Source organism: Tigriopus californicus, chromosome 10 (genome assembly GCF_007210705.1).
Source record: "Tigriopus californicus strain San Diego chromosome 10, Tcal_SD_v2.1, whole genome shotgun sequence".
Classification (NCBI taxonomy): Eukaryota; Metazoa; Arthropoda; class Copepoda; order Harpacticoida; family Harpacticidae; genus Tigriopus; species Tigriopus californicus.
The window spans coordinates 12,208,096-12,232,940 of NC_081449.1; the positions used below are offsets into that span (position 1 = coordinate 12,208,096).

Consider the following 24,845-nt stretch of genomic DNA (forward strand, 5'->3'; position numbering starts at 1 on the left):
GCTCTGGCGCGGTAGCGAACAGTTATGAATAAATATATAAAATTGCCAAAAGTTAATTGGCATTACGTATAAATAGTGGCAGGCCCTAAACAGTTTCATACTTGATGAGTCAGCCAGCGAGAACGGATGAGGGCAAAATTTCGACGAGAGGAGGGCCGCTAAGGTAGGCCTAGGCTAGGGTGACGTTATTTCAAACGGCTTTGAAACCCAAGGTCCAAATTCCAATTAACGACCGAAACGATCAAAATTTGACCATCTTATGTTCCATGAGAACCAAACTATCCCAGCAGAGTCTTCGTCATACCAGTACCCTGAGGTATAAGAAACGTTATCAAACAAGGATGGACCAGGAACCTTGTGGACAGAATCAACCGCACCTCGTATCAACCTCTTTGAGTGTCAAGTCTGCGAGGTCAAATCTATCCAAACATTGCATGAAAATCGAACCCGTGACCCACTCACCATACCCATGGATCCCCCCAGTCCTAGATGTTGACATGGTGAATTGAATTGGTCCGATTAGGCCCAGTCACCCTCAAGCCGAAAACTCGAGTGGTGCTGTTACTTGACTGCATGCACGAATGAGGACGATGGCACGAAGGCGGCTAAATAAGTGAGCTCATGAGCCAAGGAGGTGAGCTGCCACGGACACTGCATCCAGCACGTTCGTTGGTCCAAAGGGGGGACGACAAGTGGACAACGGGAACCTCCCTCCCTCTTCACATGACTGACTGGTTGAGAGAGAGATAGAAGAACGGAGGAACGGAGGAACGGTGAATCCCAGAGACTTTTTTTCCCTGCTTCTGAGTTCGTCGGTCTACTTTCACCGGGTTATACCCGGTAATCCCAAGTGACCGCTAGCCTTCATTGGGTGGTCTGACTGGCTGCCCGCTCCGTCGGGTGGAGTCGCCGCGCGATGGAAGGCACGCCTCCCCCCACGTCCCACGGGGGCGTGGGTTCGGGTGAGGAGAGTCTGGAGAATCCGGCCCCGGCCACTTTGGCCTTGCTCCCGGTGGACAAGTTGGTGACGCACGTGGTCAAGGTGGTGTTGGTGGTGTTCGAGGACTCGCACGAGACGGAGTTGCGGGCTTTGATGGAGGCCCGAGCTCATCTGGACCTCTTGAGCAAGTTCATCGCCGATCATCATTGCAAAACCCTCATGATTGAACGAGTGTCCAGTAAGGAGGACGAAGATGCGGCCTCCGACAAGGATAAGGCCACACCTAGCGCCGTGGGTTTGCCCCCGGGTCCGTTGGGCAGTGGTGGGGGCAGTCGAGCCGGATCCCAGGGTCCGTCCGATGAGGGTGCCAAAGATGATGTGGCCTATCACATTTCCATTAATGTCCATTATTCCCACAACAAGATGACGAGCGTGGTGTTCGTCAAACGAGCCGCCGTGCTCGAGGCCGAAAAATCCCTATCCTCACAATTGAGGCTGTTGACCTTGAGCGAAGGCTCACCGTATGAGACCCTTCACGCCTATGTGTCCTCGACCATGGCGCCGTATTTCAAGTCGTTCGTCCGGGAATCCGGCAAAGCTGACCGCGATGGCGACAAGATGGCTTCGTCCATGGAGAAGAAGATCGCCGAGTTGGAGATGGGTTTGTTGCATTTGCAGCAGAATATCGATATTCCCGAGATCACACTCTCCACGCATCCGTCCGTGTCGCAGGTCATCCGCTCGGCTGAGGCCCAAGGGGTCAAGCCTCAAGTATCGGACTTAGGCGAGAAGATTGAGGATTCCACATTCTTGAATGCGCTCACGCATTTGGTAAGCAAGTGGATCCGCGAGATCCAAAAAGTGACAAAGTTAGACCGGGACCCGGCCAGTGGCACCGCGCTCCAAGAAATCAGTTTCTGGCTCAATTTGGAGCGAGCCTTGTTAAGAATTCAAGAGAAACGGGAATCGCCGGAAGTGGGCCTAACTTTGGATATCCTGAAGCACGGGAAGCGATTTCACGCCACCGTCTCCTTTGATACCGATACCGGTCTCAAGCAAGCCATTGCTACCGTCAACGATTACAATCCATTGATGAAGGACTTCCCCATCAATGACTTGCTCTCGGCTACCGAGATTGATCGCGTGCGTGGCGCAGTCCAAAGTATTTTCACCCATTTGAGGAAGATCCGAAACACCAAGTATCCCATTCAACGCGCCTTGAGATTGGTGGAGGCCATTTCACGAGATCTCGTCTCGCAACTCCTAAAGGTTCTAAACACCCGACGACTTATGTACATTTCTTTCGAGGAGTTTGAAAAAGTCATGGGGCAATGTGCCGATGTGTTCACCACCTGGGACGATGAGTATGACAAGCTCCAGGGTCTCATGCGAGACATCGTCAAGCGTAAGCGCGACGAGCATCTCAAGATGGTCTGGCGAGTGAACTTTGCCCACAAGAAGCTTCAAGCCCGGATCGAACAAATGAGGAAGTTCCGTCGTCAACATGAACAACTCCGAACCGTGATTGTCCGTGTGTTGCGTCCCGGGGCTGTTTCCTTCAAGATTGCCAATGACAAAGCCGATGACGCCCCTGTGGACGTGTCTGACGTGAACTCCATTGAAGAAGTCAACTTGGCTTACGACAATGTCAAAGAAGTGGATGGTCTGGACATTTCCAAAGAAGGCACCGAATCGTGGGAGGAAGCCATGAAGCGCTATGATGATCGCATTGATCGTGTCGAAACTCGGATCACCTCTCGCTTGCGCGATCAATTGGGAACCGCCAAGAACGCCAATGAGATGTTCCGCATCTTCTCCCGATTTAACGCTCTGTTCGTGCGTCCACACATCCGCGGAGCCATTCGTGAGTATCAAACTCAGTTGATCCAAAGAGTCAAGGATGATATCGAGACTCTACATGCAAAGTTCAAGATTCAGTATCCTCAAAGCAAGAGTTATCGCATGTCCGGCGTTCGGGATTTGCCGCCTGTGGCCGGATCGATTGTTTGGGCCAAGCAGATTGACCGGCAATTGAGCGCCTACATGCGAAGAGTGGAGGATGTTTTAGGCAAAGGATGGGAGAATCACGTCGAGGGGCAGAAGTTAAAGGCCGATGGAGATAGCTTTCGCATGAAACTCAACACGCAAGAGATCTTCGATGAATGGGCTCGCAAAGTCCAACAGAGAAACTTGGGAGTATCGGGTAGAATCTTCACTGTAGACAATGTGCGAAATCGCACGGGGCGAGGAAGTTCCTTGCGTTTGAGGGTCAACTTTTTGCCGGAAATCATTCAACTCTCCAAAGAAGTCCGAAATTTGAAGAACTTGGGATTCCGAGTGCCCTTGGCCATTGTCAACAAGGCTCATCAAGCCAATCAGCTCTACCCCTTTGCCATTTCTCTCATTGAGAGTGTGCGCACCTACGAGAGAAGCTTGGAAAAGATGGATCTCCGCCCCAATATTGTGCTTCTGGTGGCAGGCATGAGAAAAGAAGTCCAGAACTTAATTGCTGAAGGCATTGGTCTCGTCTGGGAGTCGTACAAGCTCGATCCCTACGTGCAGAAATTGGCCGAGGTGATTGTGTGTTTCCAGGAAAAGGTGGACGATTTACTGCTGATCGAAGAGGAAATTGAAGTGGATGTCCGTTCATTGGAAACCTGCAACTACTCGACGAGTACATTCACCACCATCATTGGCAAAATCCAAAAAGCCGTGGATGACTTGAGCTTGCATCAGTATTCCAATTTGCACGCATGGGTGGACAAACTGGATGAGGAAGTGGAGAAGAAGTTGGCTGTTCGACTTCAAGCTGGAATCGAGGAATGGACCGCCGCCATGGATCCCAACCCTGACCAAGAAGATGAGTCCATGGACACGGATTCCCCCAATCATGCCTCTCACAAGATCGGAGGCAATCCAAACATCAAGACGCAAATCCATGAGATCAGGATCACCAATCAGATCATGTATCTGCACCCATCCATCGAAGATTGCCGATACAATCTGTTGCAGCAGTTCTTCCAATGGCAAGCGGTAATCACGAGTTTGCCTAGAATCGAATCCACTCGCTATCAAGTGGGTTTAGATAGACCCATTGCCCGAACCTTCAAAGAGGTTCTGACCAAATTTCCCGCTGGTCAAGCAGTTCTGGAGAAAGCCTATTCCGGAATTGAGACCACAATCGACACAGTCAAGGCATACGTGGATGAATGGTTGCGTTACCAGTCGCTGTGGGATCTTCAACCCGACAGTTTGGTCCAGAAGTTCAAGGAGAACGTGGATGAGTGGATGAGACTTTTAGCGGATATCAAACGGGCTAGATCCACCTTTGACACGAGCGACACGAGAAAAGACTTTGGCCCCGTGATCATCGATTACGGCAAAGTCCAAAGCAAAGTGTCGCTGAAGTATGACTCATGGCACAAGGATGCCTTGACCAAATTTGGAGGCATGCTTGGACAAGAAATGACCCAATTCCACGCCCAGATATCCAAAGCGCGATCTGATTTAGAGATGCAGACCATCGATGCCGCCGCCACTGGCGATGCCGTCAATTTCATCACCGATGTCCAGTCTCTCAAGAGAAAGATGAAGGTTTGGGACAAGCAAGTGGGTACCTTCAAGGATGGACAACGGATCTTGGAACGCCAGAGGTTCCAGTTTCCAACGTCTTGGCTTCATGTGGATAATATCGAGGGTGAATGGAGCGCGTTCAACGAAATACTTCGTCGCAAGAACCAATCTATCCAGAGTCAAGTGGCTAGCCTACAGATGAAGATTGTGGCCGAAGACAAGCAGATCGAGACGAGGTCAATGGACTACGTGACGGATTGGGACAAGAACAAGCCAGTCCAGGGCAGCGTTAAGCCTAGCGATGCTCTACAGAAGATCCAAGTGTTCGAATCTCGATACACAAGACTCAAGGAGGAACGCGACAACATTAGCAAGGCCAAAGAAGCATTGGAGTTGGATAGTGCCAAAGCCCCCGGGGACGTGGACGAAAAACTTGGCATTGGATGGGAGGAACTCATGGACCTCAAGGGAGTTTGGACCGAGTTGTCATCCGTGTGGAAGACGATCGACGAGCTCAAGGAGACCCCGTGGCTCTCGGTTCAGCCCAGAAAGCTCAGGCAACAATTGGACGCTCTTTTGACTCAATTGCGAGACATGCCTGCACGTTTACGACAGTATTCCGGGTACGAGTACGTGAGGAAGCAACTCCAGACCTATGCCAAGGTGAACTTGCTCATCACTGAGCTTAAATCCGACGCTCTCAAGGAGCGCCATTGGAAGACTCTCTGCAAGGAGATGAAGGTCGCTTGGATACCCTCTGACCTGGCCCTTGGGCAAGTGTGGGACGTTGATCTGATCAAAAACGAGGCCATCATCAAAGACATCATGTCAGTGGCCCAGGGCGAAATGGCCCTTGAAGAGTTCTTAAAGCAGGTAAAGGAAACCTGGCAATTCTACGAACTCGAATTGGTCAACTACCAGAACAAATGCAAGCTCATCAAAGGCTGGGACGAGTTGTTTAGCAAGTTGAAGGAGAACATGAGCCAAATCACCGCCATGAAGCTCTCACCCTACTACAAGGTGTTCGAAGAGGAGACTCTAACTTGGGAAGAGAAACTCAACCGCATTCTCAACTTGTTTGACGTTTGGATCGATGTCCAAAGACGATGGGTCTACTTGGAAGGAATCTTTTCGGGCAACGCCGACATTGCCAGTCTTCTCCCGATTGAAACCTCCCGATTTGGTAGCATCAGCACCGAGTTCCTGAACCTGATGAAAAAAGTGGCCAAGATCCATGTGGTAATCGACATCCTCAACATTCAAGGTATCCAAAGATCGTTGGAGAGACTGGCCGAGCTGTTATCTAAAGTGCAGAAGGCCCTTGGAGAGTACTTGGAGCGTGAGAGAGCCTCCTTCCCTCGGTTCTACTTTGTCGGTGATGAGGATCTTCTCGAAATCATTGGCAACTCCAACAACATGGCCCGTTTGCAGAAGCATTTCAAAAAGATGTTCGCCGGAGTTCATGCCCTTCTCATTTCCGAGGATGAACTCCAAATATTGGGCATTGCTTCCAAAGAAGGTGAAGAAGTCCGATTTGTGAACCCTATCGTGATCGCCCAATTCTCACGGATCAACGAGTGGCTCTTGGAAGTGGAAAAACGTATGCGGGAGTCTTTGGCATTTTACCTTCAAGATGCCGTGTCCAAAATGGATTGCCTTGACGAACCTTGGACCGCAGAGAAGCTGATTGCCTGGTGTGACGAGAATTGCGCCCAAGTGGTCGTCTTGAGCGTCCAAGTTCATTGGACGACTATCATCGAGAAAGGTTTGGCTTCCAACTTGGACCGGATCAAAGACGTTCTCAAAGGCATCGATCAAATGCTGTCTCTTCTGTCCACATTGGTACTGGAGGATCAACCGGCCATCAGACGGAAGAAGTTGGAGCATCTCATTTACGAGTTTGTCCATCGTCGTTCTCTGACTCGGAGCTTAATCAACTCCAAGGTGGACTCGAACAAGTCCTACGATTGGCTCTCACAGATGAGGTTCTACCACAATCCTCAGGCTGCCACCACCCACGCTCAGTTGTCCATTCACATGGCCAATGCCCAATTCGAGTATGGATTTGAGTATCTTGGCGTGCAAGATCGCCTGGTCATGACTCCTTTGACTGATAGGTGTTATCTGACCATGACTCAGGCCCTATCGTCGAGCATGGGTGGCTCACCATTTGGTCCCGCAGGAACCGGTAAAACCGAGACCGTTAAGGCCTTGGGCAATCAGCTTGGTCGATTTGTTCTGGTGTTCAATTGCGATGAGACGTTCGATTTCCAAGCCATGGGTCGTATTTTCGTGGGGCTTTGCCAGGTGGGTGCTTGGGGTTGCTTTGACGAGTTCAATCGTCTTGAGGAGCGCATGCTCTCGGCTGTCTCGCAACAAATTCTCTCCATTCAAGAGTGTCTGAAAGGAATGAGCAGCAATAGCGATTACAACATGAGCATCGACATCATCGGGAAGAGGGTCAAGGTCAATCCGGATATGGCCATCTTCATCACCATGAATCCCGGCTACGCTGGTCGCTCGAATTTGCCTGACAATCTCAAGAAGCTGTTCAGAAGTATGGCCATGACCAAGCCTGACATCACAATGATTGCCGAAGTCATGCTCTTTGCTCAGGGCTTCAACAACGCTGAGAAGCTCTCCCAAAAGATCGTCCCATTATTCAAGCTCTGCTCCGATCAGCTCTCCCCTCAAAGCCACTACGACTTTGGTCTCCGAGCCATGAAATCGGTACTTGTGAGTGCCGGAAACATCAAGCGTGCTCAATTGGCAGTCTCCGAGTCTCAGATTAGCGATGTCCATGAACAGAAGATTCTCGTTCAGTCCGTGAGCGAGACGATGGTACCCAAATTGATCGCCAACGACATCCCATTGCTGCAATCGCTGATGAACGATGTGTTTCCAAGCATCATCTACACCCCTCAAGCCCAAGGTACTCTCCGGACTGCGATTTTGGAAGTTTGCAAAGAGCTACATCTCTGTTGTGGAGGAGGCTCCGACGATATGGGTGAGAAAGGCGAGGATTGGATGGACAAGGTCCTTCAACTCTACCAGATCTCCGAGCTACACCACGGTTTGATGATGGTAGGTCCATCAGGAGCTGGCAAATCTATGGCCTGGAAAGTGCTCTTGAAAGCTCTGGAGAAGTTTGATGGCAAAGAAGGCGTTTCGCACGTCATCAATCCCAAAGCTATTTCCAAAGAGGACCTCTACGGTGTTTTGGATCCAACCACGCGAGAATGGAGAGATGGTCTCTTCACCCATGTTCTCCGTCGGATCATTGACAATGTTCGAGGAGAACTTTTCAAGCGTCAATGGATCGTCTTTGACGGCGATGTGGATCCCGAATGGGTGGAGAATCTGAACTCGGTCTTGGACGATAACCGTTTGCTGACCCTACCCAATGGGGAACGTCTGTCCATACCCAACAACGTGAGAATCATGTTCGAGGTCAAGGATCTGAAATTTGCCACCCTAGCCACAGTCTCCCGATGTGGGATGGTTTGGTTCTCCGAGGACGTAGTGACACCCGATATGATGATGGCACATTACTTGGAGAAGATTAGAAACATTAGCTTGGACGATACTGACGATGATATGCTCTCTCTTGGCAAGAAGGCGTCCCACACATCATTAGAGGTAATGCAATGCTATAGTTTTTGGTCCGAAATTAGGTAACTAATAGTCGACATTTTAGGTTCAAGGGCAAATTGCCAGTATTCTGAGTGCGTCATTTGATTCGAATGGGTTAGTGATGAAGTGCTTGGAGTATGCCGCCAGTTTGGACCACATCATGGAGTTCACGAAGCAGCGTGCCCTCGAGTCCTTGTTCTCGATGATCAATCAATCCATCCGCAATGTCCTCACGTACAATCAAACCCACAATGATTTCCCATTGAATAGTGATCAATTGGAAAAATACATCCCCAAGAGTCTGGCCTACTCGATCGTGTGGAGCTTCTCAGGTGACTCCAAGTTCAAATGCCGAGAAAGCATGAGCGAATTCATCCGGTCCGTGACTACGATTCCATTGCCCGCCACCTCAGGCAGCAACATCCTCGATTATGAGGTAAAGTAGCATCAAGATAAACGCTAGTAGGTTAGTATTGTGTATTTTTACCATGTATTTTTTGCTTTAGGTTACAGTCCAAGGCGATTGGGTCCCATGGGTTTCCAAGGTACCTCAAGTGGAAATCGAAACCCACAAAGTAGGGTCCCCCGATGTGGTCATTCCCACTATTGACACAGTCCGACACGAATCATTGCTCTACACCTGGCTGGCTGACCATAAACCAATGGGTAAGAAATAAGGGATTCAACAACCGACTCTCGGAAAGCGGTATGCACTTCTGCATTGCAATGTATCTTTGTTCATTTTCAGTGCTCTGTGGACCCCCGGGGTCCGGCAAGACGATGACTTTATTCTCAGCCTTGAGGAGTTTGCCCGATATGGAAGTTGTGGGCTTGAACTTTTCGTCTGCCACAACTCCAGAATTGCTCATGAAGACATTCGACCACTATTGCGAATACAAAAAGACTCCCAAGGGCCTTGTCCTAGCACCCAACCAAATTGGCAAGTGGCTGGTGATGTTCTGTGACGAGATCAATTTACCCGATGAAGATGGCTACGGGACGCAGAAGGTGATCTCTTTCCTCCGACAATTGGTCGAATACAACGGGTTCTACCGCAAGTCCGACCATGCTTGGGTCAGTTTGGAGCGAGTTCAATTCGTTGGTGCTTGCAATCCTCCCACCGATCCTGGTCGAAAGCCTCTTGGAACGCGATTTTTACGGCACATTCCGGTCATTTACGTGGACTACCCAGGCCAATTGTCCTTGCAGCAAATTTATGGCACATTCACCAGGGCCATGTTGCGACTGATCCCTCCTCTGAGGAGCTATGCTGAACCCTTGACCAACGCCATGGTCGATTTCTTCTTGCTTACCCAGGAGAACTTCACCCAAGAGATGCAACCTCACTACGTCTATTCACCCCGAGAGCTCACTCGATGGGTTCGAGGCATGTGCGAGGCCCTTCGACCCTTAGATGCCTTGAGTTTGGAAGGTATGGTCCGCATCTGGACTCATGAGGCCCTAAGGTTGTTCCATGATCGTCTTGTGGATGAATCTGAACGCGTCTGGACCAATGAAAACATTGATGCCACGGCCCTCAAGCACTTCCCCAACATCAACAAGGAAGAAGCTCTAAACAGGCCCATTCTCTATTCCAACTGGACCACCAAAGACTACGTTCCAATTGAGCAAGAAGAATTGCGACAATATGTTCATGCTCGTCTAAGAGTGTTCCACGAAGAGGAATTGGATGTCCCCCTGGTTCTGTTTGACGACGTTCTAGACCACATTCTTCGAATTGATCGGATCTTCCGGCAACCGCAAGGCCATCTCCTTTTGATAGGAGTATCTGGCTCGGGAAAGACCACGCTCTCGCGCTTCGTGGCTTGGATGAACGGTATGCGCGTGTTCCAGATCAAGGTTCACAACAAGTACAATAGCAACGACTTCGACGATGACCTCCGACACGTGCTCCGACGGGCTGGTTGCAAGAATGAGAAGATTGCCTTTATCTTGGACGAGTCCAACGTGATGGAGTCGAGCTTTTTGGAGCGGATGAATACCCTTTTGGCCAACGGAGAGGTGCCTGGTTTGTTTGAAGGCGATGAGTACGCCACTCTCATGACTCAGTGCAAGGAAGGGGCCCAAAAGGACGGGCTAATGTTGGACTCCTCCGAGGAACTATATCGATGGTTTACCAATCAAGTCATGAAGAATCTTCATGTGGTGTTCACCATGAACCCGAGTGAAGGTGGCTTGAAGGATCGGGCCGCTACTTCCCCGGCCTTGTTCAACCGATGCGTCCTCAATTGGTTCGGCGATTGGTCGGAAATGGCCCTTTTCCAAGTGGGCAAGGAGCTCACTATCAAGATGGACTTGGACAAACCGGATTGGACAGATCCAGGACGAAATGTAACCGTGAGCATGGACGTCATGAACGCCAATGACCATCGGTGTGCTGTCATCAATTCTATGGTGTTTGTTCACAAAACTTTGCAACAAGTGAACAAAAAGGCGCTGATCAAAGGGCAGAAAATCATGTCCATCACTCCGCGACATTTCTTGGATTTCATTCACCAATTTGTGACTCTGTATCGTGAAAAACGAGCCAATCTGGAAGAAGAGCAACTTCACTTGAACGTTGGTCTAAACAAGATCGCCGAGACCGTGCAACAAGTTGAGGAGATGCAAAAGTCTTTGGCCGTGAAGTCTGCGGAACTGGAGAAGAAGAACACGGCTGCTAATGCGAAACTGAAGCAAATGGTCATGGATCAACAGGAGGCCGAAAAGCAGAAGAGCGTCTCGCAGAATCTTCAAAAACTATTGGAGACTCAAAAACTCGAGATAGCTCAAAAGCGCACAGAGGTCATGTCTGAACTCGAGCAAGTCGAGCCTGCTGGTAAGTCTTACTTCTATCTCGTTCCATTTTAATAGATATTTTTAAGTGTTTGATTAAATGGATGAATTTCTTGGTGACATTTTAGTCCAAGATGCTCAACAAGCGGTGAAAGGAATCCGAAAGCAGCAACTCGTCGAGGTTCGTTCCATGTCCAATCCTCCTATGATTGTCAAACTGGCCTTGGAGTCGGTATGCTTATTGTTGGGAGAAAGCGCCCAAGATTGGAAGCAAATTCGAGGTGTGACGATGAAGGACAACTTCATTCCCACGATTGTCAACTTCGACACGGACTCGATCACGGACGATGTGCGAGAAAAGATGAAGAACAAGTTCCTCTCCAATCCCGATTACAACTTTGAGAAAGTGAACCGAGCTTCCCAGGCTTGTGGGCCCTTGGTCAAATGGGCTACCGCTCAGCTTCAATATGCCGAGATGTTGAAGAAGGTCGATCCCTTGAGGAACGAATTGGCGAGCTTAGAGAAGGCCTCGCACCAGAAGCAAGAGGAAGCTGATAAGCTCGTGGATGTCATCAACAAATTGGAACACTCCATCAATAGCTATAAGGAGGAGTATGCTCAACTCATCTCGCAAGCAGAAGCCATTAAGAGCGATTTGAAGCAGGTCCAAGACAAAGTGGATCGCTCCATGTCACTTTTGAAGTCCCTTGGGATCGAGAAGGAGCGTTGGCAAGAGACGAGTGAGAACTTCAAGTACCAAATGGCCACCATCATCGGAGATGTGTTCGTCTGTGCTGCTTTTCTGGCCTACGGAGGCTACTACGATCAGCACACGCGAAGGTCATTACTGAGCACGTGGAAGAAATACCTGGAGAACTTTGATATCGCGCTGCGAGGGGATATGGCACTGACTGAATTCCTCTCAGATCCGGATGAGCGTGCTCGTTGGAAGAGCCACTCACTACCGTCTGATGATCTATGTCTGGAGAACGCTGTGATGCTGAAGCGCTACAATCGATATCCCTTAATCATTGGTGAGTCTCTAACTCATTTTAGCTACCTTTTGTTGGATGATGATTAGTTATCTATGGTGCTTGTTGATTAATTCTAGATCCATCTGGCCAAGCCACAGCGTTTATAATGGAAGAATATGCCGACAGGAAAATCACCAAGACCAGTTTCTTGGACGATTCGTTCCGCAAGAACTTGGAGTCGGCCCTTAGATTTGGCAATCCCTTACTCGTCCAAGATGTGGAAAACTACGATCCCATTCTCAATCCCGTTCTCAATAGAGAGCTCCGCCGCACGGGTGGGCGTGTTCTTATGACTTTGGCCGATCAAGACATTGATATCTCGCCCACATTCACCATCTTCCTGGCCACTCGCGATCCCACTGTGGAATTTGCGCCGGATATTTGCTCCCGAGTCACCATGGTCAATTTCACCGTGACTCGTTCCTCGTTGCAAATGCAGTGCTTGAACCAGGTCCTGAAGAGTGAACGGCCCGACATCGATCAGAAGAGATCGGATCTGCTCAAAATCCAAGGTGAATTTCAATTGCGACTGAGACATTTGGAGAAAGATTTATTGCAATGCCTCAATGAGGCCAAAGGTAGGATCCTCGACGACAACACCATCATCTCCACTTTGGAGACCCTGAAGCAAGAGGCCGCTGAGGTTGGTCGGAAAGTGAACGAAACTGAGACGGTCATGGCGGAGATCGAGAGCACCAGCCAGATGTACACGCCCTTGTCGAATGCCTGTAGCAGCATCTATTTCATGATGGACAATCTCCACCAGATCCATTTCATATACCAATTCAGTCTCCAGTTCTTTCTGGACATCTTAGTCAACGTACTCAAGTCATTGGATAGCAACGTGAAAAACCATACCGAGCGTGTGGATATCCTGACTTCGGGCTTATTCTCCAAGTGCTACGTGTCCATTTCCCGAGGCATGCTTCACAAGGACAAGATCCTGTTGGCCTTTGTCTTGAGTCGGGTGTTTGTCCGAGGATTCAAGAGCGAGAACGAGAACATTGATGAGGAGATTCGGTTCATGCTGCAAATCAAGGACATGGGTATTGACGGCGGATCCGATTCCGAGGGCAAGGCCCGGATTCTTCGAGACAAGTACCGAAACTCGTTGAATTTTGACGACAACTCGTCTGAGTTCAAGCAATGGCTTGCCTCGCCCAACCCCGAGGATTGCGTGCCAGATGAATGGATCGGATCCGAGGCTGAGAATAAGAAAGAGATCGTGGAAGTGATCCTGACTCTGACTTACCGCCCGGATCGCTTGTCAGCATCGGTTCAGAAATTCGTCAAGTCCACCATGGGGAGCAGCTTCAACATCCCGGAATTGGATGCGAGCACCTTCCACCAAACGGTCGAGACCGATGTCAAGTCCACCACTCCCATTCTGATGTGCTCCGTTCCCGGATACGATGCTTCGGATCGTGTGGCGGATATGGCCTTGCAGGTGGGCAAGGAAGTGTCGAGCATCGCTTTGGGATCGGAGGAGGGCTTCTCCTTGGCTGAGAAGAGTATCAACTCGTCGAGCAAATCAGGGAAATGGGTTTTGCTGAAAAACGTCCACCTGGCACCACAATGGTTGATCACATTGGAGAAGAAATTGCATTCCATTCAAGCTCATCCGGACTTCCGTCTGTTCCTCACGTGTGAGATCAGCAAAAAGATCCCAGTCAATCTTCTGCGTGCAGGACGAATCTTTACCTTTGAGCCTCCTCCAGGCATCAAAGCCAATCTCATCCGAACGTTCTCGCTGATTTCACCGCAAAGAATGGTGAGACCGCCCAACGAGCGAGCACGCCTCTATTTCCTCTTGGCCTGGTTCCACGCCATCGCGCAGGAGAGACTCCGATACGTCCCCTTGGGATGGTCCAAGCACTACGAGTTCAATGAGTCGGATCTCAAGAGTGCGTGTGACATGCTGGACAATTGGGTGGATATCATCTCCCAAGGTCGAACCAATTTGCCCCCGGAACGTGTTCCATGGAAGGCCATCCAATCGCTTCTCTCGGATGTGATCTACGGAGGCAAGATCGACAATGACTTTGATAGACGCCTACTGGATTCCTTTGTATCGAAATTGTTCCAAGCCAAGACCTTCGATTTCGACCACAAGTTGCTGAAAACTGAGGATCTGACCCTGACCATGCCCGAGGATATTCGTCGTGAGCATTTCATCAAATGGATTGAGACTCAGTTGCCCGAGAAGCAAGCCCCCACATGGCTGGGCCTGCCTGCTAATGCGGAAAAGGTGATGCTCATCAAATTCGGTCAAGAGCTCTTGAACAACTTGGAGAGAATGAATCAAATCGACTTGGAAGAAGATGACGACCAATTGGCCTTCAGCGATGATCAACCCAAGAAATCCGAAGAAACGTCCGTTTCGTTTGGCCCCGCCTGGTTCCGATTGTTGTCCCAGAGTCTTCAAAAATGGTTGACCATGGTCCCGGTCAGTTTGCCGGAGATTCAAAGATCCGCCGAGACCGTTCGCGATCCCTTGTTCCGATACATCGATCGAGAAATCTACGTGGGCAAGAAAGTTCTTAACATCGTGCTCACCGACCTGAACTACTTGAACGACATTGGACGTGGCGAACGGAAGCAAACCAACCACTACCAGAATTTGGGTCTCGAACTGGTCCGTGGCATCGTGCCCAACTCATGGCGTCGCTATCGCTACCCACCCTTCATGACCGTGTCCCAATGGATCCAGAATCTTGTCTTCCGGCTCAAGCAGTTGGAGACCATCATCAACAAGAACAACGCCAGTGGAGCCATCGGTCTACGTGATTACACCTACTGGCTTGGCGGCCTCTTCAACCCCGAGGCCTTCATCACGGCCACGCGACAATGCGTGGCTCAGGAGAATGGATGGTCTTTGGAGGATCTGAACTTGAGCATCACCATCCTGGATGAGGACCACGACTGGCCCAAGGGAGGAGATTCTTTCTTCAAGATCGAGCGAGCTCGCCTGATCGGAGCCACTTCCGTAAAGAATGTGCTCAAGATCAGCGATGTGGTCTTCACGGAAATCCCGCGATTGGCCGTGCGGTGGATCAAGAAGGGCTCCGTTGAAAGTGGCGAGAAGAGCGCGGCCAACTTTGCCGTGCCTTTCTACTTGAACTCCACACGGAATTACCTGCTGTGTCGTGCGGACTTCGCTTTGGACCCAGACACGGATGAACAGTTCATCGAGAGGGGCATTGCCTTCGTTGCTGATATCTAGACTTGTATATGAATTTCACGTTTTATTCTAATACAGTAATTCCTCAATTTACATACGTGCAATTTTAGTGACCCAATTCATTTTTGGGAAGTGTGGGGTAGAGGTGGAAAATAGACTTTTTTTGCCGGGTAATGCTAACAACGTCTTTTCAGGATATTTAGATATTTGCCACGGGTCATTTCCTTGCGTTCTTCGATGCCCAATTCGTAAGCGATATCGTGTAACCGTTTCACTTCATTTAACAGAGGAGCAACAGGCAGATTACCCAATTCTGTAGAGCAAGAAAAGAACGGCGAACGTTTTTCGAAGATACATGCTGGATGACTGCGTAATAAAATCAACTTACGATAGATCGTAGATAGGTCTTCGTTGCTTAGATCAGTGAGAACATTGGCATTATTGGCCGGGGAATCGTTGGACGTCTCCAAGGGAACAAATTGGGATACCCCAGGAACTGGAAAAAGGAAAATTAACGAGCTTACAAAAAACTTTGTAAATTGACCGCCCTAAATTGGTAACATCACTTACTATGATCGGGCCAGAGATCCGGCGAGGCTCGGTCGAGTTTCTCCAAAGCCAATAAGTTGTCCTCCAGATCTGAAATTTCAATGACAAGCTTAACGATAAATGTAAATGATTGCGTGACGAGTCTTTTATACAAAATCTGCATGAGTTTCTTCAAGCCATTTTTAATTGATCTTATGTAAAAAAAAAAAAAAAATTCAATGCGCGAATTGGAATGCATAATAGCTAAAACAAAAACATCTGAGTGGTGCCGGCATGTGGTTTGTCTTTGTGGGTTATCCTTTGAATTCGTGACCACGCAACGAGACTGTGGAGGATTTATTTTTTTGAAAGAAAGAAAATACGATTAGTGCTCGGGCGAATCCGGACTCGAGTCCGAGTACTTTCAAGTCTCTTACTCGATTTTCGTGAAATTGGCGGGACCCGAGTCTGGGCTAGTCAAAAAAAAATTATTCATTATTTTCTTAGAATTTCGCATGACGAGTCTTTTTGCAAGAACTGACTCCATCAAAAGACTCGAGTCCAGACTCGGCGAATCCGGCCGAAAATGAAAAAAATCAAAGGATTCGTACGAGTCCGACTTTTGCCAGATTCGCCCCAGCACTAATAACAATAGTCCAGACAGAAACCGCAACCGCAAAAAGAAACCTAATATGAAAAGGGAAATACGCTGGCCTTTGGGTTCTTCAAATCCCGTTAAACCGAGAACTGTCGTTTGTAGGCGTGTCCCCCAAACTCTGTGGATTACTCGATAGAGCGGAATTTCAATTCCCCCACGTTTTACACCATGCCCAAAAGAAAGCGCTTTGCTTTGCCATTCCCGGCTATCTCTATCGTGTGCGTGCCATTGGTTCCCATGGGATCAGAATGCAATGAGCTTCTAAAGAAAAGGCTTCGTTATTCTGACCTTGCAGGGGTGGATCCAGGTCGGCTTCGAGAGTATCCGCAATCGGGCCAGCTTGATCGCTCTCATGCGCTTGGTTTGATGCTAAACGATGGGGCGTGGCGTCGGTCGAGGCGGTTTCGCTCGTCGAGCCACCTATGGCGGCGGTGGAGTCCTGACTGGGTTCCAGGTCCAAGCAGGCGTTCAAATTCCGACGGGGCGAGGCCGACAAGCTTAACGAAATGGGCGTGGCCATGGCTGCGGACTCGTCCAATTGATCCTTGAACACTGGGCCGAATCGAACAAAGGCCTTAAGAGTCCAGGAGGACTCTTGTGAATGGCCGAAATTCGATCCAAATCTTGGTGCTCAAAATCTCAATTTGAAATCAAAACAAAACGTAGACTCAGGGTGACGCTCTGACACAGTTAACTATATCACGGACTTCTAGAGATATGGACTGCCAAGGGAAGCAAAAATATCCGATCTCCTACACCGCTCATCTTATTCCAAATAAGCACTTGATACGACCACAAGGTCTGGTTGAATAGATGAACTCAGCCCAGTTTGAGCCCAAACCTATGCTTAGGGAACTCAGGAGACATGTTCAAAGTTATGCAGTAAATACTACATAAAATTTGAATTTTCGGCCTGCTCTTGATCAGCTACATAAGCTTTTGACAACTGAGTGAAGCATCACATTTTTTCAAATCTCAGGCTGGCTGGATTAGCACTGAAGCTGTCTTTGAGGAGAACAAGGAAGAGATTCCTAATGTTTGGCAAATGGAAAAAAATAATTCAAGCCACATGACATCACCAAAGAGCTGAGAACTTCATAGATGAAATTCTTGCTGAACGATTTTTTCGCCACATTTAATGGCGATTTGATCACATCAAAATGTGCAAGATATCACTTTCAGATCTGACTTGTAATGTTTAGGCTTCTTCTCCCTCTTCTGTGACTTATCGAACATAACCATACTTCTTTAGTCACACGTGCCTGCTACATACATCATTAAGTCCCATCCTTCAGTCGTATTTAATATTTTATCTAATAGGGAGATGGTTGTAGCGCAGTTGGTTAACGCGCGACCGAGCTTTGCTCGGGTTCATGGGTTCGAACCCAGGTCTCTCCCCACCCCCCTGCTATAGTGGATTATATCGCCTCGAACGGCGGACCTCAAACGGCGGACCTCAAACGGCGGACCTCAAACGGCGGACCTCGAACCCAAAATGGGACATACCAAAATATATTGAAAAACTCTGTCAAATAATAATCCAATGAGATTGAAACTCGCAATAAAGACTTTTTTACAGGAAAACAGATCATGCCGTGCATGGTCTTGTAGTCACGCTGCTGAGCAGTCAACTCTACAATCAAATAATGTTGTGAATTTGACTTTACTGACTTACTTGTGCATGTGTTATAAAAAAAATACACTGAAAACATTTGGCCGCTAGACCCTGACTGAAACTGAGCCATAATGCTAAGTGCGGACGAAGAAGCCTTTATCGCCCAAGTGAGGCCACCACCCGCCGCCCACAAACCAGCCGAATCCCGAGCCAAGTTGACCGCTGAAGAACGGTCAGTCCGGTTTTGATGCAACATTGTTTGACAGAGAATGAGCCATTGTTGAATTGAGACGAGCCAAAGGCATTGATTGGACTCTTTTTTTTTTCAGGAGTGTGAAGATTGCCTTGGGGTTGGAGAAGAAGAAGTGGTGCGATAAACGAGCCGTGGATATTGTGGAGCAACTCATCGAGACCCACGTGGACCCCGAGCGACTCCGACAATGGGTTAGCAGCCTTGATGNTGTTTGACAGAGAATGAGCCATTGTTGAATTGAGACGAGCCAAAGGCATTGATTGGACTCTTTTTTTTTTCAGGAGTGTGAAGATTGCCTTGGGGGGGTAATAGCGGAGTTACAGTAATTCGATCCTCTTTTCGAAAAAAGACCTGTAATCCCATGACATATGAAAATATTGTCATTTTAACGATTCCCCTTAACAATTACAAATACTCGTTACTCATTCGTCTTTTTTACCCCTAAGGAGGCCGTTCTTTTTATGTTTATCGGGCAGCAACTGAAGGAAACTTGACGCTTTCAAGACAATTTTCCCAGAAATTGCCGAAGAGCGAAAATCAGCCTTTAACTTGTGTTGACTCCTACTAACATTAAAGGTCTTCATGGCTTTGAATCGTGTTATTTTTGCCATGCTTCATAATTTACATCTCCACAATGAAATGCGGTTGGACGAAAAGATCCGATTCGGAGGATCTGAGGCCAATTTTTTTTACAGCCCAGGAGGGAATCTTAGATCGGGAAAAGATCCAACTGATGTAGTATAGTGCGCCCTATTTTCGATCTAAGATTCACTCGTACTCCTTCGCTTTAAAAAACTGGGCTCTGATTTGGCAAGAAAATGTTCTAAGGCTTTAATATGCTAGGCCTAATTGTTCAATTTTCCACGTTTCCTTGGCACAAGTTACCAGGTGGAACGTTTTAGAGGATTTCCATTACAATACTTCGTGTCATTATTGTATACCATCAGCAATTAGTAACAATCGCTTCCAGACCACATGGGCCTTTCAGATACTATGAAGCACAACTAACTCCTTTGGGTTATTTGAGTTCTTGTCTTTTACAAATATTTGCCCCATTCTCTTCAATTGACCCATTATATTTGCCAGACATTTTTATTTGAAGTCATCACAGTTAGTATTCTTTATCATCTACTCATTCAGGCGGCCGAAATCAACCCCGAGTACTACGACGATATAGTGGAAGAGCGATCCTGCGTCCGATTATGCGGCTATCCTTTGTGCTCCACTCTCGTGACCCAAGTCCCTCGGCAACGATTCAAAATTTCGACCTCGGCTAATAAAGTCTTTGACATCACGGAGCGGAAGAAATTCTGCTCCAATCAGTGCTTCAAGCGGTCGGTCTTCTTCAAAAATCAACTGGCCACCTCACCTCTATGGCTTAGGGCCGATGATCCAGATTCGGTCCCACCTCCGGTGGTCTTTCTAGATGAAACCCAAGCACCGTAAGCTAAATCAATTGGCGTTTCTTTTGGCGCTCCTCGGCCAATCTTATCTCGACGTGTCTGTCTTCTTTGTTCAGGTCCTCCTCAAAGATAAATGGCTTGGGCGAAGAGATCCAAGTGGCCACACTCACCAAAGATGATGTGGAGAACTTCATTGACGAGGAGCCTGAGACCCCCATCCCGCCCTCATTTCCCACCCAGCCAGAGCGGTCGTTGTCCTTTGAGGACCTCCAGGTAGATGTATTAGGGGAGAAAATGGCTCAAGTTCAATTGAGTCCGAGAGCCAAACCGTCCAAGAATGTGGCCAAGGTCGAGATTCCATCATTGGACAAAGTCGAGCGTTCTCTCTCGGAATGGGTCACTTTGAGCACAATCCAGATGCTCAAAGGCGAGGACTTTTTGCGCGAGACCATGGTCGATAACGATATGTCGGTGGCCAATGTGGCTCAATGGGAAGTGTTCAAAAAGGCCAATGAAAATCCGGCTTTTAAGAGCCGATATGTGGAATTGTGTCGGAAATTGCGACTCCAGGAATTAGAGGAAGAGGCCGAAAATCATATGAACACAAGCTCACACGAGCCCGAGGACAGCTTAAAGCCCATGCCCAATTTCCACGATATCAAAGAGGAAGTGGAGGAGCAATCTCTGAAGGTGAACTCCTTTTGGCAAGGGAAGACCATCATTGAAAAGCACGTCAAGAAGGACGAGCACAACATGGAGGAAGATCAAAACGTGGAGGAAGTTCGTTTCCTACCCTTGGTGGATCGACACGCCCAAGGAGCCTTAAGGCGTCGACTGGTCCATGATCAACTAGACCGGGTGTGAGTTCAATGGCAAATCGAAGGCTGCTTGCCACAAGTGGCACTCCTCTTTGATCAACTGAACATGTGCCAATCGGAATCACTGAACGGGGTTACATATCTCTTTCTAGGTTCCCGGACATCCTGTCCTTGTTTGGAATTCGCCATCGTGATATCAGTGACAGATTGTCGGATTTGGTCACCACATTCGAACTTACTGCCAAGAATATTGTGCTCCAAATGACCGATTGGACCCTCATGTCAATTTACCTGTTAAATATGTAAGTCTGTCGACGATGTAGAGTTAGCTTTCTCTTATCTTAAATTGGATGTGAACACTTGTGATTGGCAGGTTAGCGTACGTGGATCTGGAGGTCAAGGATCGTCTACTAATGGGCAAGAACCGCAAAAACCTCAATCTCATTCTACTTGGCTACCAAACCACCATAGAGCATTTGAACGCTTGGATCGATTTCACCCTTTCGGATATTCATTCTGCCGTTAGAAAGTTGGACTTTTGATCATCGAGAATGTCAGTTATCAATTCATCATACAGAAACGTATTATTATATTTTCTTCCAACGGATCAATCATCATTCTAGAGACGGTAGAGAGGGTGTATGTGGTGATGAGAGGGCATCAGGGGGGCAAATAATCGAACAGCGAACCAACTAGCACAACGTTCAAAAAAAGCTAACGTGACCACACTAATCTTTGAAAGGTTCGAAGTGCTTTCTGAACATTCTTACGGAATAATATCACAATTCTGTAGGACCTTCAAGATTGCCAATGGCTTTTTCATTATCATTGGCCCAATGTGCAATGGGTAAAGAGTGGAGATTGATGAAGGTCGCAGGTGCTTTGGGAGAAAGGAGAAAACAATCAAGACAGCAACAAAAACACTAAAACGGGAAAAAATCGGCAAAACTGACTGATATTCATATTTGCCTCGTGCCGCCAACAGTCACTTATCCTTTTGGTATGGAAGTCGTTCACGGTGTAGTGGTACAGTACTTCTCTGATCATTCTTATATAGTTCTTTACTCTAGTTGGATGGGGCCAACGACTGACCTTTGATTTAATCGATTTTAACGGCCCCATATATCTTTCGGATGAAGAAGAACGCCGCATAGAATCCAATCGTGCCCGTCAACAACCAGAAAGTCACCACCATAATGATCGTGTAGGTGAAGTATAGCAGTGTGGGCACGAATTCGTCAATGTCCAGCTTGGTGTAGAAATAGAAAATGCTATAGGCGAACACATACACAGCCGATCCACCCGAGACCACGAAACTTCGCCACCACCAATGATAGTTCTCCGAGCACAACTGGAAATACACCATGACAATGCTGATCTGGGAGCACGAGATCACCAGAATGATAAACACCAAAAAGAGGAACCCGAACAGATAGTAGAACTGATTCTCGTAGATGGCCGAGAAGATGAAGAACAGCTCAATGAAGCACGCGCCAAAAGGCAGCACGCCCGCCATCAGCGTGCACAAGAACGGATGCATGTACCAGATCTGCTCGGGCACTTGTCGCGGAATCTGATTGGTCCGCACGGGCGTGTCGTAGGGTTGCTTGCGGTAGCCAAAGAAGTAGCCCACGTAAACCAGAGGCAAGGAGATGCAGAACCACATGAAGCCCATGGACAGCATAGTGGTGAACGGGATGGCGCCAGAGGAGTGCTTGCCCCAGATGAAGAAGTTGATGAACAGACCCAAAGTGAAGACGATGCCTGGATACAAGGTGGCCGTGAGGAACGCGGCCCGTTTCCACTCCTTGCCCTTCATGGTCTTGTATAGTCGGCCGGCGTAGTATCCGCCCACCAAGCCCATAAACTCGTACAAGAAAATCGAGGCCGTCAAGAGGGCGCCACGCGAGGCCGGCGAGAGCATGCCCAACATGGCGAAGAAGATGGTGACGAACATCATGCAGAAGATCTGGATGCCGGAGCCGATAATGGCGGCAAACATGCGGTTGTGGGTGGGTGGACGGAACACGTCACCGTGCACGAGCTTCCACCCGGTCTCTTCGATGCTCTCTTCTAGGTCCTCGTCCGTGTTATAACGGGCAATGTCCCGTCGTAGGGTCCGGATGATAATCATGGTAATGATGCCTGAAAGGAAGAACACCACCACCACCGAGTTGACGATCGAGAACCAATGGATCTGCACGTCGGCCATGTTCAAGTAGATGTCCCAACGCGAGGCCCACTTGATGTCTGACTCTTGCCAATGAACCGAATAGCTAAAGTACAAGCGGGTGGAATCATGTTTGGACACGCTCTGCCCCTGATGCCCGTCTTTGATTTGGCAGCGCTGCTGGCCCGATTCTGGGAACTCGTAGCCATCCACGGCCACCGACGCGGTTTCCACCCGGAAACCCACCACGCGGTAGAAGACGTTGGCCGGATCATCCTGGTTCTTGTGGTAAGACAAGATGAACTTGAGATGGTTGTTGATGAGCCGCTGATCCTGCAACTTGTAGCCCAATCGGAAACCGGGCTCGTATTGCATCTCAAGCGTGTCGGGCATCTGAAATTGGGTGGCCACCGGCAAGTTGTCGATGATCAAATGGATGAAATACTCCTGATCCACCTTGGACCAAACGGCACTACTCTGTTGGGCATCCCAGGATTGAGGCGTACCCTGTTGGCCGCAAACCAGGGCACATTCCACGTCGTGAGCCATCTGGACGGAATAAGCCGTGTTCACAATCCGATCTCCGCGCAAAATCTCGCCCAAATTCTCGGATTTGTACTGAATCTGACCGGAAGGCGGGGGGCAAAAAGGCAGAGAATAATACTCGTACGGCAATTGGGTGTGGGTCGAGGTCATCTTGATGGCCCGCACCTCGATCGATTGGCCCCGGTCATAATCCGTGGGTGCCACACCCGGCACGTAAAATGCCCGGGCCACGGCTAGGCTGGTGCCCAACCACCACCACAACCGCAATCCCCACCCACTCATGCTCTTTAGATGGTAAGCTTATTGACCCGACACACAACGTAGCGGAAAGACTCGGGTAACAAGACGGTGACGGTGGTAGTGGAGGCGGGTTATTATTATTCACCGGTTATGACCATCTCAGACAGACAACGGATCAGGGATGGCTTGATGGGCGACAAGAGTCTCTTTCTCTTGGACGGACGGAGGGCGAAGGCAACTGACTCGGGCCAGAAGGAGAAACGGGTGAATAAACGGACAGATATAGGTACAGATAGCCCTGGGGATCACTTGTGGTTTGAGGCCCACGCCTCAGGCCAACCAACAAGGCGCCATCATGTTGATGACGAAAGCAAGCCACAGACCGGTCAGAGGAGGGCGGAAGAGAAGGCAGAAGAGAAGGAAGGACAGGAGGAAGAACGACCAAACCCCAAAGGCTTTCAAGGCGCTCAGGCTATCAGGCAATCATCAGCCCACCTATAGATGAGTTGCTGACTGGGATGTGTTCACTGTTCACACTCAGGGGAAAAGCCTCGGATAAACGAGCGGGCCATGGGATCTCCAGTTTCTAGGCTGGTTAAGAGGCGAAATAGTTGCCTCCACAGACTCGGGTCGAGGAGACAAGAACCTTGAGGGTTGGATGAAACTGACGAGGCCAACGAGGCAACAGATCCAGCTGAACCACCAGAACCCAGGAGGACCGACGGGAGAGAAATCAAGGCGAATCCAGGGAGGTTGTTGGCCAACTCAGCCGACCAATCCAGCCAGCAGCCTAAAGTACTGAAGTAAAGCCGTGGTCCCACGTACTAATGGACAAATTCATCGCTAGCTGACGATCGGAGCTGAAGCTACGTCAACTACTCTCTGCATGCATGGATAGAGAATAGGAGTGAGGACACCGAAAGAGAAACATGTCCACGTGTCATATCGATACTCAGGTTCTTAAAGGCCAAACTGGTAATCGGTAAAATCCCAGAAAATCATGGAAAAGCCATGGCTTCGGTCATTTTCATGCCATAGGCTCAGAAAAAAAAATGTTTTTGAGGGCCAAATAATCACTAAAATTATTTTGAAAGCACCAAATAATTCATTTTCATGGAAAAACATGTCTAAAACGCGAAGATATAATAGGCCTGTCTAAAAGCAAAAAAGCCACATAAAAAGATAAAAGTAAACTAATTTTGCAAAAGTTTTAAGCAATTAGCAAAGGTTTCGATATTTTTCATTATTTCAAAATCTTTGAAATCCGACGGTCTTGAAGTTGTCTCCAAACTTGGACCCCAAAATTAATACCCTAAACCATACAGGGTTCTGGATCAAATTTGGTTCCTCTTGGTGCTTTATTTTAGCTAACTCTCAGGGTGAAGAGACCTGGGCTGAAATGCAATATTTTAATACTTGATGTACCTGCATATTCTTGGTATTGGTCAAGCTTTGAA

General features: G+C 48.6%; 4 protein-coding genes across 4 annotated transcripts; 2 read left to right on the plus strand and 2 right to left on the minus strand.

Annotated features, from left to right (window-relative positions):
* Positions 1 to 737: 737 nt before the first annotated feature.
* LOC131888429 (dynein heavy chain, cytoplasmic-like) lies at positions 738 to 15,250 on the plus strand. Its single transcript, XM_059237280.1, has 6 exons — positions 738 to 8,152; positions 8,211 to 8,582; positions 8,653 to 8,812; positions 8,895 to 10,985; positions 11,071 to 11,976; positions 12,054 to 15,250. Exons 1-6 carry the CDS (start codon positions 917 to 919, stop codon positions 15,197 to 15,199), a joined length of 13,911 nt encoding a protein of 4,636 aa, XP_059093263.1. The 5' UTR covers positions 738 to 916; the 3' UTR covers positions 15,200 to 15,250.
* LOC131888434 (protein lin-52 homolog) lies at positions 15,201 to 17,120 on the minus strand. The gene is made up of 4 exons (XM_059237285.1): positions 16,632 to 17,120; positions 15,728 to 15,796; positions 15,546 to 15,653; positions 15,201 to 15,470 (listed from the first exon to the last, which is right to left on the minus strand). Exons 1-4 carry the CDS (start codon positions 16,861 to 16,863, stop codon positions 15,334 to 15,336), a joined length of 546 nt encoding a protein of 181 aa, XP_059093268.1. The 5' UTR covers positions 16,864 to 17,120; the 3' UTR covers positions 15,201 to 15,333.
* Positions 17,121 to 17,965: 845 nt separating this feature from the next.
* Positions 17,966 to 21,039, plus strand: LOC131888433 (putative RNA polymerase II subunit B1 CTD phosphatase RPAP2). Its single transcript, XM_059237284.1, has 6 exons — positions 17,966 to 18,190; positions 18,288 to 18,402; positions 19,352 to 19,653; positions 19,731 to 20,474; positions 20,585 to 20,734; positions 20,806 to 21,039. The coding sequence occupies exons 1-6, from the start codon at positions 18,090 to 18,092 to the stop codon at positions 20,972 to 20,974; spliced, it is 1,581 nt and encodes a 526-aa protein (XP_059093267.1). The 5' UTR covers positions 17,966 to 18,089; the 3' UTR covers positions 20,975 to 21,039.
* On the minus strand, positions 21,005 to 24,152 carry LOC131888432 (transmembrane 9 superfamily member 4-like). Its single transcript, XM_059237283.1, has one exon. It carries the CDS (start codon positions 23,428 to 23,430, stop codon positions 21,532 to 21,534), a length of 1,899 nt encoding a protein of 632 aa, XP_059093266.1. The 5' UTR covers positions 23,431 to 24,152; the 3' UTR covers positions 21,005 to 21,531.
* Positions 24,153 to 24,845: the final 693 nt, after the last annotated feature.

Excerpts from the sequence above, each read along its gene's own strand:
- LOC131888429 (XM_059237280.1), top strand. The coding sequence starts at position 917 with ATGGAAGGCACGCCTCCCCCCACGTCCCACGGGGGCGTGGGTTCGGGT. Across the intron at positions 10,986-11,070 it reads CGAGCAAGTCGAGCCTGCTG|TCCAAGATGCTCAACAAGCG; the intron begins GTAAGTCTTACT and ends GTGACATTTTAG. Across the intron at positions 11,977-12,053 it reads TCGATATCCCTTAATCATTG|ATCCATCTGGCCAAGCCACA; the intron begins GTGAGTCTCTAA and ends GATTAATTCTAG.
- LOC131888432 (XM_059237283.1), bottom strand. The coding sequence starts at position 23,430 with ATGAGTGGGTGGGGATTGCGGTTGTGGTGGTGGTTGGGCACCAGCCTA.
- LOC131888433 (XM_059237284.1), top strand. The coding sequence starts at position 18,090 with ATGCTAAGTGCGGACGAAGAAGCCTTTATCGCCCAAGTGAGGCCACCA. Across the intron at positions 19,654-19,730 it reads CTAGATGAAACCCAAGCACC|GTCCTCCTCAAAGATAAATG; the intron begins GTAAGCTAAATC and ends TTCTTTGTTCAG. Across the intron at positions 20,475-20,584 it reads CATGATCAACTAGACCGGGT|GTTCCCGGACATCCTGTCCT; the intron begins GTGAGTTCAATG and ends ATCTCTTTCTAG.
- LOC131888434 (XM_059237285.1), bottom strand. The coding sequence starts at position 16,863 with ATGGCCACGCCCATTTCGTTAAGCTTGTCGGCCTCGCCCCGTCGGAAT. Across the intron at positions 15,797-16,631 it reads CCTGGATCCACCCCTGCAAG|ATCTGGAGGACAACTTATTG; the intron begins GTCAGAATAACG and ends TTGAAATTTCAG. Across the intron at positions 15,654-15,727 it reads GGATCTCTGGCCCGATCATA|TTCCTGGGGTATCCCAATTT; the intron begins GTAAGTGATGTT and ends TCCTTTTTCCAG.